The 10,608-nt window shown below is 36.0% G+C and overlaps 1 protein-coding gene and 1 pseudogene across 4 annotated transcripts; one reads left to right on the top strand and one right to left on the bottom strand.

Annotated features, from left to right (window-relative positions):
• Positions 1-626: 626 nt before the first annotated feature.
• LOC140984284 (uncharacterized) lies at positions 627-5,628 on the top strand. 4 transcript variants are annotated; one of them, XM_073451573.1, is made up of 8 exons: positions 627-1,289; positions 1,457-1,492; positions 1,786-2,020; positions 2,134-2,201; positions 2,290-3,886; positions 3,977-4,179; positions 4,343-4,529; positions 4,622-5,628. In XM_073451573.1, exons 3-8 carry the CDS (start codon positions 1,867-1,869, stop codon positions 5,221-5,223), a joined length of 2,811 nt encoding a protein of 936 aa, XP_073307674.1. In that variant the 5' UTR covers positions 627-1,289; positions 1,457-1,492; positions 1,786-1,866; the 3' UTR covers positions 5,224-5,628. The 4 variants fall into 4 exon arrangements, with proteins under 4 accessions (XP_073307674.1, XP_073307676.1, XP_073307675.1 ...); XM_073451575.1 differs by having other exon boundaries at positions 627-1,492; positions 2,134-2,198; XM_073451574.1 differs by having other exon boundaries at positions 627-1,492; positions 3,980-4,179.
• Positions 5,629-5,835: 207 nt separating this feature from the next.
• On the bottom strand, positions 5,836-9,630 carry LOC140984285 (pentatricopeptide repeat-containing protein At2g33680-like; annotated as a pseudogene).
• Between the last annotated feature and the right edge of the window lie 978 nt (positions 9,631-10,608).

The following is a 10,608-nucleotide window of genomic DNA, read 5'->3' as shown; positions in this document are numbered from 1 at the left end:
CATATTTAGATAAGTCTCGAACCCAAGAACTCGTTCTAAATTTGAGATTTTATAGTCAGAAATAATTTCTATAAGAACATTTTATCCAGGAATATGATATTTAATAATCTTTACGTTGTATGATATAGATAATAGTGATACAAAAAACTGTATGATATTTGATCTTTTGTGATTGAAATTAAACTAAGGAAGAAAAATCATAAAGAAAAGAGTTTTTGAAGTAACAAATTTTTTTAAAAAATACATATTTCTAGATTTTTAAAATCCATAATTTTTTTTTGAAAATTTAGAATGAAGACGCCGAAATAAGTAAAGACTAGTTACTCTACACACGCGATACGTGTGTATAGTCTTTTTTATCATTATCGATTTTTTATCATTATCGATGGATTAAAGTGAAATTTGATAAATTATGAAGGGATTAAATTGATATTTGAATGGTTGAAATAAAAAAAATAAAAATAAAAGTGTAGGTTGAAATTTAAAAAACAAAAAACAAAAGTGTAATATTAGTATTAAGGGTAAAGTTGGAAGAAAAAGTTGGTGTTTTTCCTACTTGGTTAGTATCATGTACTCAACTTTAATAAAATAGAATAGATATATAATATGTATGTATTTTCTCCTCTGTTCAAATGCTTTCACGCCGACCCACACTGTTACTTCCACTTCCAACCATGTTTTATTGTTTCTCTTTCATTTTCTGTATTTCTGAGTTTCGGACTTTAACGGCTGTCGTTTTCTTCATTTAATTTAATGGGTTGGTGATCTTCTTCATCTACGGTCGCTGTCTTTTTTGTCGGTTTAGATTTAGATAATCTCCCACCCAAGCTTCAGTTTTAATCTTCTCTTTTTTCAGTTTTTTTTCTTCTTTCTTGCTTTGTGTGTGTTGGAATGCTTGAAATTACCGTCAAGATTGAGTTTCTTCTGTTTTCCAGCTCCTGTTTTGTTTGATATGCTTATTTCCAGATAAAAAGTTCAATCTTGATCGGAAATTTCCCATTCTGATTTGGCTTACACAGATTTTGGAAGATGATTCGTACATGTTTTCCTGAAGTGGTCTTTAATTTTATACTTTGATTATATCTAGTCAAAGCAAGGCAAGTTGAGGAACAATCATAGCGCATTGGAGATGGAGTGTTTTTACTTCTTATCTTGAAAAAAAGAGAGCAGAATCTCGGATTGATTGGATGTGTGCGAAGTTGTGTTGTTAAATTCTAGCATATTCTTGAACGCAAAATTCGATGAAGCCGACATTTTGATCATATATTTTGAGGGCATAAAAGCTTTTAGTAAGTTAATTTTTGAGATTAAGTTTTTTGTTGATCCATTGCCAATTTCCAAGCGTGTCTGGCGAGAGAAAATAAAGGCAAAAGGTCTTGATTCCTTGCCAGATAAAGAAGGCTACATATTTAGCCTTTACTATTTGAATAATACTTCTTTCTCTTGATTTCTTCAGAAACTTAATGTGGCTGCACGTTGGATCAAGTTTCAGGTAATAATCCTCTTACTGTGTGATTTCTGTAAGTTTATGATTATTTTTGTCGGTTTGGTTTTTTGGCAACTAGAATTTGATGCCTTTGTTTCTCTTGTACATATGTCTTACCTGAGCTAGTAGTCCAAGTAAAATATACAATGATGAGCACACTTTGGGAAATTGATTTGTGTTTGATAACCTATTTTAGTTTTGACAATATGTGTTCTAAGAATAGTATTTGAAACATCCCTTTGATTTAGAATCAGAAAATTGTTAACTTTGACAATATATCTTTCATATTTAATTTGCAGTTTCTATTTATGTTCACCCAACATAGCTTGAGGAGGATAATTAAATGCATGTAAAGCATTGAATCGAAGAGAAAACTTTACATGGCGAAGAGATCAAAAAGGCGTTCTACACAACACAAAAGGGATGTTCAAATGGGTTGTATTTGGGGTCTGATTAGTTTGTTCGACTTTCGACAGGGTCGATCCACTAGAAGACTGCTTTCGGATAGAATTCGAGAGTGTGAGCAGTCTGTGGGTATGTGTTTTGTGTAGAAGTTGTTGCTGCATAGCATTATCGTGTTGCACAATCCTTGTAATGTTCCAAATCCGGTCTATGGATGAAATGTTTGGTATTTTTATTGTCTGTAGGTGCTGAACACTCAAGGACTAAGACAACTTTACAGGGTTCAACTGAAAAATGTGAAGATACGGTGGTGGTGAGTTTAGGCGTTCATTATTTTCTTGTTGACTTGTGATTTGGCTGCTCTATTCAATCTTTTTTCTTTAATCCTTGTGGATATTCAGGAAGCTGAAGAAAACACGATGCCTATGATTGATGTTGTCAAACCAAGTGTGAAGGAGCTCATGGAGGAAGAGATGATCAATGAGCAAGGTTTAAAGAACCGGCTAAATAATTCCGAAACGTGTTTGGACCAAGTTGAATTTAAATATGGACAGCATGAGAAAAAGAATGCTAAAAGAAAGAACAGAATTTGCAACAACTCCAGTGATATGGATATCTCCGAGTTGGGCATCAAAAAATACTTGGTGCCTGGAAATTTTGAAGAAATTCCTGAAAGAAAAACAGCTAATAGTCTTTATCTGGAAATGATAGTGGAAGAGTTGGCCAAGATTAATCAAAGAAACAGAAACTACGAGAAGCCTAATTTTAATAGTGATCTTGAAGTACCGCGTGATCAAGCTGTCACAGTTGTTGAAGAAGAAATAGTATCGGCGATAAAGCTGTTAATAGAACGGAGGGTAAGTAGCGATGACAAGCATTTAGGGGAGGAGGGGAAATCATGTTGCTCCAGAGAGTTCACAGATGCTCTGCAAACACTAAGTAAAAATAAGCGCGTATTTTTGAAATTACTGAAGGATCCGAACTCTGTGCTGGTTAAGTGTATCCAAAATTTGGACAATGCTCGGATAGACAAGGAAAAGCCAATAAATCTGAAATCTGATGAATTCATTAACCGTAAACACTACAACTTTTTCCGTAGAAAGAGCACGTCCCTGGAGAGTGATCTGAGTGGAAGGGACAAAAGTGGTCAATCTTCTAGTAAAATTGTCATCCTCAAGCCTGGACCAGAAGTTGTAAGTAGTCCTGAAAGGGGTATCGATGTTAGAGGGGCTTCGTTTCAGTCAAATTACTTGGATAATAAGGGGAATAATGTGAGAAATTCATCCCAATTCTCGTTTCATGAAATTAAAAGAAAGTTAAGGCATGCAATGGGAAAAGAAAAACAGGGGATCTCTCTAGATGGGCTCATAGTTAAACTTTCTTCTAAGCACCGAAATGGGAATAGTGGAGAGAAAGGTGTCTCCGGTGAAAATTTTGCTTGGAGTTCTCCTAATAGGAACCATTTCTACACTGAAAAATTCACTAAATCGTCCACTAGCTTCCAGAGGGGCGAACAAGCTGGAAAGTTGAAAGCTAAAGGTTCAGCAATGGTGGATGAAACACGTCGATATCAGAAACTAGGAGTATCCAATATTTACATTGAGGCTAAAAAACATCTGTCTGAGATATTGAACAATGATGATGAAAATGCTGAGTCAATGACCGAGCAGTTGCACAAATCGCTGGGTAGGATTCTTTCTTTTCCTGATTATAATAGTTCCCCTTGCTGCAGCCCTAGGAAACATGGAGATGGCATCTTGATAACTGCTCACATGAGATTATCTCCACGTGGTATGGTTACGAATGGGCAATTGCAAGAAAACAATAACGATTGTCCGGGTTCAAGTATGCCAAATTTGGATAGTCAACACTGCATCTCTGTTAGCACTTCCGATGACAAAGCAGAGTCTCTTGGTATGAATGTTGATGTTAGAGTTAGTGATGACCAAGAAGGTTTGGAAAATAAATCCGCTATTGGAGGAACTGTTACTAATGATGGTAAATCACGACCTTGCTCGAAAAAAATGAAAGTTATAATGATCTTATTATATTTATTAGAATGTAAAATAATGTATTTTTCCAATGCAGCAGTTTCAAATGCATCTTCGAGAGTTGTGGAGATTGAAGAAATGGCTGAATCAATGCTTTATGAGGACAATGTCTGTACTGTTTCTTCTGAATCAATCTGTAACTCAATTGGTGGAGATATCCAGAATGTTGATTTTAAAGAGGGAGAAAATCGAGAAAATGCTACCAAAAACTTGGAAGATTCTTCTTGCGGATTCAAATCGGTATATTCCGTTAGTTGGTTATTTTATAATTGAAGTGATTATTAAAACAGATTTCTGTTCGTGCACAAAGCTGTACGTGGACATGGACTTGTATTTTCAACAGTTCGATTAGTGTTTCTTTTTTAAGATTTTCTTGGTTCTCAATTTTGCTTTTGTTTTCCAGGATTTTGTTGTAGAGGATCAAATATTGTCTTCTCCAGCTGTATCTCCCACGCGATCTCCTGTAAGCAGGGAAGTCGAAATTTCAGATTGTGTCCATGAAAAAATGGAGCGTCCTAGTCCTATATCTGTTCTTGAACCACTGTTTCCAGATGATGATATCAGTCCTGCGAGTACCAAATCACATCTAGGTAAGTTTATGGATAATAAAGTATAATATCTTCTTTTAGAATTTTTTGCATGCTATTTTTCGAGCTCAAATTGAAAGGTTTGCGAAATTCAGTTGAAAATGACATCCCACTGCTACATATCCATTTTGAGGAGCAATCTTCTGTTTCCGACCAAGGAATTTGTGTTAGAATCTCTCTGGAGGATGAGGAATCTGCATTTGAATACGTGGAAGCAGTGTTACTGGGATCAGGTTTAAACTGGGATGAATTTCTTTCAAGATGGCTTTCTTCGTACGAAATTCTTGAATCATCATTGTTTAATGAAGTCGAGTTATTTTCTAGTCGACCCCATCACGACCAGAAACTACTATTTGATTGTGCTAATGAAGCTTTAAAGGAGGTATGTGATCGCTATTTCGGATGCTTCTCTGGATTATCAAACCACAAACAAAATATCCGACCAGTAGCAAAAGGGATGGATCTTATTCATGAGGTATGGAGAGAAGTCGAGTGGCACATCTTTGAGCATCAATCCACCCGTTGTCTCGAACAGCTTATCGAAATAGATATGGCAAGATCTGGAAAATGGATGAATCTCCAATCTGATCTAGAGGTTATCTGTTTCGAAATGTGGGAAACTGTTTTTGAGGATTTGGTGGAGGAAATCGTTCTGAGTTGCGTAAACGATGCCTCAGAACAGCCTTGTGAAGTGTAACCAACTTATCTCTTTCTAATTGCGAGTCACCTTTTCCATCTACTGAAACATAACTTATCAGTGGACATAGGATTTTTCAGTACATTTGACTCTTGTGCGGGTGTTTGTCATGTTAAGATTGATCAAGTCCATTGCTTCAGACACAGGCACCTGCAAGATAATACTATTACATTACAGTAGTTTAAACCAAAAGCTTAAGCACGACTGGTTGAGCTCTGCTATATGAATCTCCTCTCTATTTTGTTTAGTTTGAAATTTGCGTTTGAGTGAATTTAATGCAGTGAATGTTAACGAATTTGTTACTATGTTGTACTATTATTTTCAAGCTTTGGTCGTGTTTGCTGTATATTTGTATAAAGTATGTTTTTTATCTCGTCTTCATTTTTTTTGTTGGTTTGGTTTGTGGTTGCAGTGTCCTTGTAAATGATTAGTTCTACCATCAGTATTCTGTAAAAATTAACCAACTAATCAAAATATTCTATAGATACATCATAATTATGTTTATGATAGAATTATTGGATATGCTACTGAATGATAAAACGATCATATAATTTTTTCTGTAAATTCCCATCTTGCTCCCTCTCTTTACATCTCGTCCCTATCCTCAAAACCCTGGTTTGGGCCATGGTATTTTCTTGTCTGCCTTCTGTATGTTTCAGCATCTCTGCACCATAGCAACGGCAATATCGCGTGCACAATTAAGTTTCATAAAGGGTGGCTCCAACATTAGCAGGTTGTTTCTATATCAGACTTATAGACAGGGCAAATGGGTGCAGTCTGGCTAGTCAATGGAGCAGTTTCCCAAAGAACTTCTCAAGTACTATCTGGGACTGTCCCTGATCTTCCAGAAATTCTTGAGAAAACATCCTCGGGGCCCGTTGCCCGTGATGTATTGTTTCGAGTGCTTCCCTTTTGTGTTTATTTTTTTGATCCTTTGCTCAATTTTGACCACTTTTATTCACTAAAAAGTACGTGTTTTCTGTTCCAATCGACATATTGCCTGATTGAGATTGGTTCACTCAAATAACTTAAGACTTCCACGAAGGTAATGATTTCAAGTCATCGGCAAACCATAAAATAAACTTTTTTTGCACCTAATGGAATCAAGTCATCGGCAAACCATGCTTTACGTACAAGAGACAAACCCAGATAAGATAACTTAAGACTTCCACGAAGGTAATGATTTCAAGATTGGATGTACCTTTATGTTAGGAACTTTTCCTTCACTGTGACAAGAACAAGACAGTCAATTATGTCTCTCCTTAAATCAGACACCATGGACCATGAAACTTTACACCAGTGTTTTGAACCCCAGCAAGAAGAGCTCCCCATATCTGCTTATCCGGTTCAACGAGCATTTTATACACAAATTCAAGAGCCTCTTCAATGTTTCCTTGCCAGCTGAGCATGTCCACCATGCAAGCATGGTGAGCAAGGTTTGGCCTAATACCAAATGTCTCTTCCATGGCATAAAACCAGTTCCAACCCTCATACTAAAGCCCACTGTGGCAACAAGAAGAGAAAACAGATATAAAAATTACATCATTAGGTTCTATACCTAAAGACAACACGTCCGAGAAACACTCAAGAACTTCCTCTCCACAGCCATTGATCGCATAACCATTAATCATTGAACTCCAGCATATGAAATCATTGGTGAGATTTTCATAAAAACGGAATCACCTTGCCTAACTTTTCCACATCTGCAGTACATGTCAATTAAAGCTGACATTAGAAATGTGTTGGTTGAATATCCGTCTCTTATGATATGCGCTTGTATGCTTTCTCCAATCTCTATAACATTAATTGAAGTGCAAGCTTGTAACAAACTAACATAAGAGAACTAATTAGGTTTCTGGTTTGCTAGTTGCATCTGTCTAAAAAGATCAAAAGCATTATCAGGTCGACTACTTTGAGCGTAAATTGAGATAATCGCACTCCAGGCAATGAGATATTTCCTATCAAGCTGGTCGAATAAACTTCTAGCAGACTCAATATTGCCAAATTTTGCATACACTAAAAGCTCCTCAGTAACTAAAAAAACAAATGCAGTAAATCCTGTTTTCAGAACAAGACTATGAAATCCATTCCTGATAAAATTCTCATCCAGTTCAGGATAAGCTCCAATTACTTCTAGGATGATAAGTTCATCTACTTTCTCAAAACTAAAACATCGGAGTTTAAAAAAGAGCTCTAATGCCTTCCGCGGAGATTCGTTTTCAACACAACTTTGTATCACAATCCTCCAAGAAACAATATCCTTATTCTGCATATCATTGAAAACATGAAGTGCTGTCTTCAATAATCGTGAATATCTTGAGGCCTTTGATAACTTAAAGGCCTCAAGATACTCATCACTGCTCACACATGCCGAAACCATAGCACTCCACAAAAGTACGTCCCTATCAGCTATCTGACAAAATAATTTCCAGGCATTTCCCATATCAAAAGAAGAGTAGACACCAACAAGCACGGCTACAACCGATACTTCTGACTCAATACAGCCCACTTTTATTGCATACCCATGAATCCCAAACACCATATTTTTTTACCCAATCAAACCAACAGCCTTGATCATGCTCAAAACCGTCACAAAATTCGAGCTTTGTATGTTTACGAGAATTGACTTGAAGATGTGTACCTCTCGGGGATGGTTTTCCCTAACCAAACTCCCATGGGACATGTGAACGTAGAAACAAAGAAATATCATGAGATTAATCTTCTTACGCCGATTCAACTTCTTTCCATAAGCTGCGGAGGCGCCATCAATTGCCTATGGAAATGGAATGAGAATCGTAGCGCCCGTTTGGATTTAATATGGCGGGTGGGCCGTGAGCGATTTAAAATTTGAACTAATGTTTTCATAATCGAACCGGTGATCGAATCAATTTAATCGGTTCATATTAAAAAATTGTTTAGTCCTGATCAAAAAACTGTTATATTATTATTATTGAACCCGAATTTGCAAAAATCCAAATTTTACAAAGGCCACTTAGAGGTCTATATAATGTGAAAGCCAAGTTGCCAAGCCCATAAATAAATCAGTTGGTATGTACGATTGGAGAAGTTGGTCCACAACCCATGGTTGATGACCGTGGAAGGTGGCTGGAACTGCTCGGAGAAGTTGAATAAAAACTAGCGGCAAGGATGAGAATAAGCCTCTCTCGCAAAATTCATCAACAAACAACGTCAAAAAACTTATGCAAATTCTCTCAATTATTATTCGCTTATTTTCAATTTCCAGTAGTCCGATATCTTTAATTTTTGACATATTTCTTCAGATTTCTTGTAAAAATATCGCTCAAGTTCATAACAATATAATTAAATTTGATGTTGTTCATGGTTTCCTCATTTAGTTTTCATCATATCCCTTACTATATAATTTAGATTTGTGGCTTTACCGAGAGAGTTTGAACCAATGACCAAATAGGAATTCACAACGTTTGATTGTAGAAGTCGGATCATTTCACATTCGACATGATCACGTACCTGACACGCTTGTAATTTTCTTTGCAAAATTTTTTTGACACGCCTAGTGGGACCAATGCCTCCAAGACGTAAAGAGAAGTATGAATGAATTCCCCAGTTTCAAGGGAAGGACCATTGTTCACATGTAGAATATACTGATGGTGACGAAAAATCAATCGAACAACTTGTGCATGAGTTTGAAGAAGGAGTTGAGGAAATCTCCTTGGCAAAAGTGGGAAAATTCTGGATCATGCACGGTCCCGTTATAGAGGCGTAAAAATGAAAGAATTTTCCAGGAAAAACAATCTTTCAATTCCATATACCTTTGATGCGTATGAGACAAAAGAAATTTTTGCCCACTTGATGAAGGAAAAGTTTAGAACTTTTTGATCACTTGGTGAAGAAAATTTGGAGACGGGCATCGAAATCTTAGGTATGAAGCTTATCCTGAAAATTTGGAACTTTTGTGTACATATACAGGCACATAGAAGCAAAAGCGTGATCAAACAAGAAGCCAAAGAATTAACCAAATATATTTATCCAAAATTTGAATCATCAAATATAGAATATTTAAGCACATTTATATCTTAGACAATGTATCAAACACCTTTCAAGCAAGCAGATGAAGACATGTTGAAAATTTAAGTTCATATATTCCATAAAAAATGTGAAGGACAATGAGTTTACTTGTTCCCTAGAGTTCTGCGCTTGGACGTGGGAGAGGTAGACTCTGTGATGGTAATGTCACAGGCTATGAAAAGAGAGGTGGTAGAGCGACGGCTTGCTAGCGGACAAAAGAATGGAATAATGAATTGAATGAAAGACAAGAGTGTGGGAAGAAGAATACAATTTTGGGCGTGAAGATGAAACTTGGTGCTTGAAATGTTTGAAAGAAAATTGTGATGAGATAAGAGTTGTGTGAATTTGATTCTACAAGTGGATTTGTACGAGGAAATGAGGAAACTGAAGATTAAGTTATCTATTCATCCAGCTTTGAGAATTGGACTTTGGGTTTCATTTGTGTGGATTAGTAGAGGTAAGATGAGCATAACAAGATTAAATATATCCACATTGGCCCACAGACTAAATTGGCCAAGGGCCAAATTGGCTAAGAGGCAATTGCTGAGCCCGAATTTTCAAAATCTAAATTCTACAAAGCCCACATTTAGGTCTATATAACGTGTAACCCCAGTTACCAAGCCTATAAAAAAATCTGTTGATATGTACGGTTAGAGAAGTTGGTCCACAGCTCATGGTTGATGATCGTGGAAGGTGGCAGAAACTGCTCACAGAAATTGAACAAAAACTAGCAACAAAGATCAAAAGAAAGCTCTCTCACAAAATTCATCAATAAACAACGTCAAAAAGTTTTTGCAAATTCTCTCAATTATTTATTAGCTTATTTTCAATTTTTGCAGTCTAATTTCTTTAATTTTCGATATATTCCTTCAGCTTTCTTGTAAAAATATCGCTCAAGTTCATAGCAACATAATTAAATTTGATGTTGTTCATGGTTTCCTCATTTAATTTTCATAATATCCCTTGCGATATAATTTAGCTTTGTGGCTTTACCGAGAGAGTTTGAACCAATGACCAAATAGGGATTCACAATGTTTGATTGTAGAAGTCGGATCATTTTACATTTGACACGATCACGTGCTTGACACGTCTGCAATTTTTTGTGCTAACGATTATATAAAATAATAATATAATATATTTTTAAGTATAAAGATCTTATATGTGTATATAAATAAATAAATAAGAAAATATTCAAGTTTAAATCTAAACAACATGTATAATCAAATATGATTATGTAGGACCGAAAGCTTGCCGTTTTACCAAAAACTACAGCTGGTGGTAATTGTGCAACTTATATCTTTTAAACCGCACAGCAGCTCAAGCACCACGGTTCGATCG

This window comes from Primulina huaijiensis, chromosome 9 (assembly GCF_012295235.1).
Source record: "Primulina huaijiensis isolate GDHJ02 chromosome 9, ASM1229523v2, whole genome shotgun sequence".
In the NCBI taxonomy this organism is placed as follows: domain Eukaryota; kingdom Viridiplantae; phylum Streptophyta; class Magnoliopsida; order Lamiales; family Gesneriaceae; genus Primulina; species Primulina huaijiensis.
Note: the sequence above shows the minus strand (reverse complement) of the source record. Positions and strands in the feature narration are given on the sequence as shown.

Excerpts from the sequence above, each read along its gene's own strand:
- LOC140984284 (XM_073451573.1), top strand. The coding sequence starts at position 1,867 with ATGGCGAAGAGATCAAAAAGGCGTTCTACACAACACAAAAGGGATGTT. Across the intron at positions 2,021-2,133 it reads AGAGTGTGAGCAGTCTGTGG|GTGCTGAACACTCAAGGACT; the intron begins GTATGTGTTTTG and ends TATTGTCTGTAG. Across the intron at positions 4,530-4,621 it reads GAGTACCAAATCACATCTAG|TTGAAAATGACATCCCACTG; the intron begins GTAAGTTTATGG and ends TGCGAAATTCAG.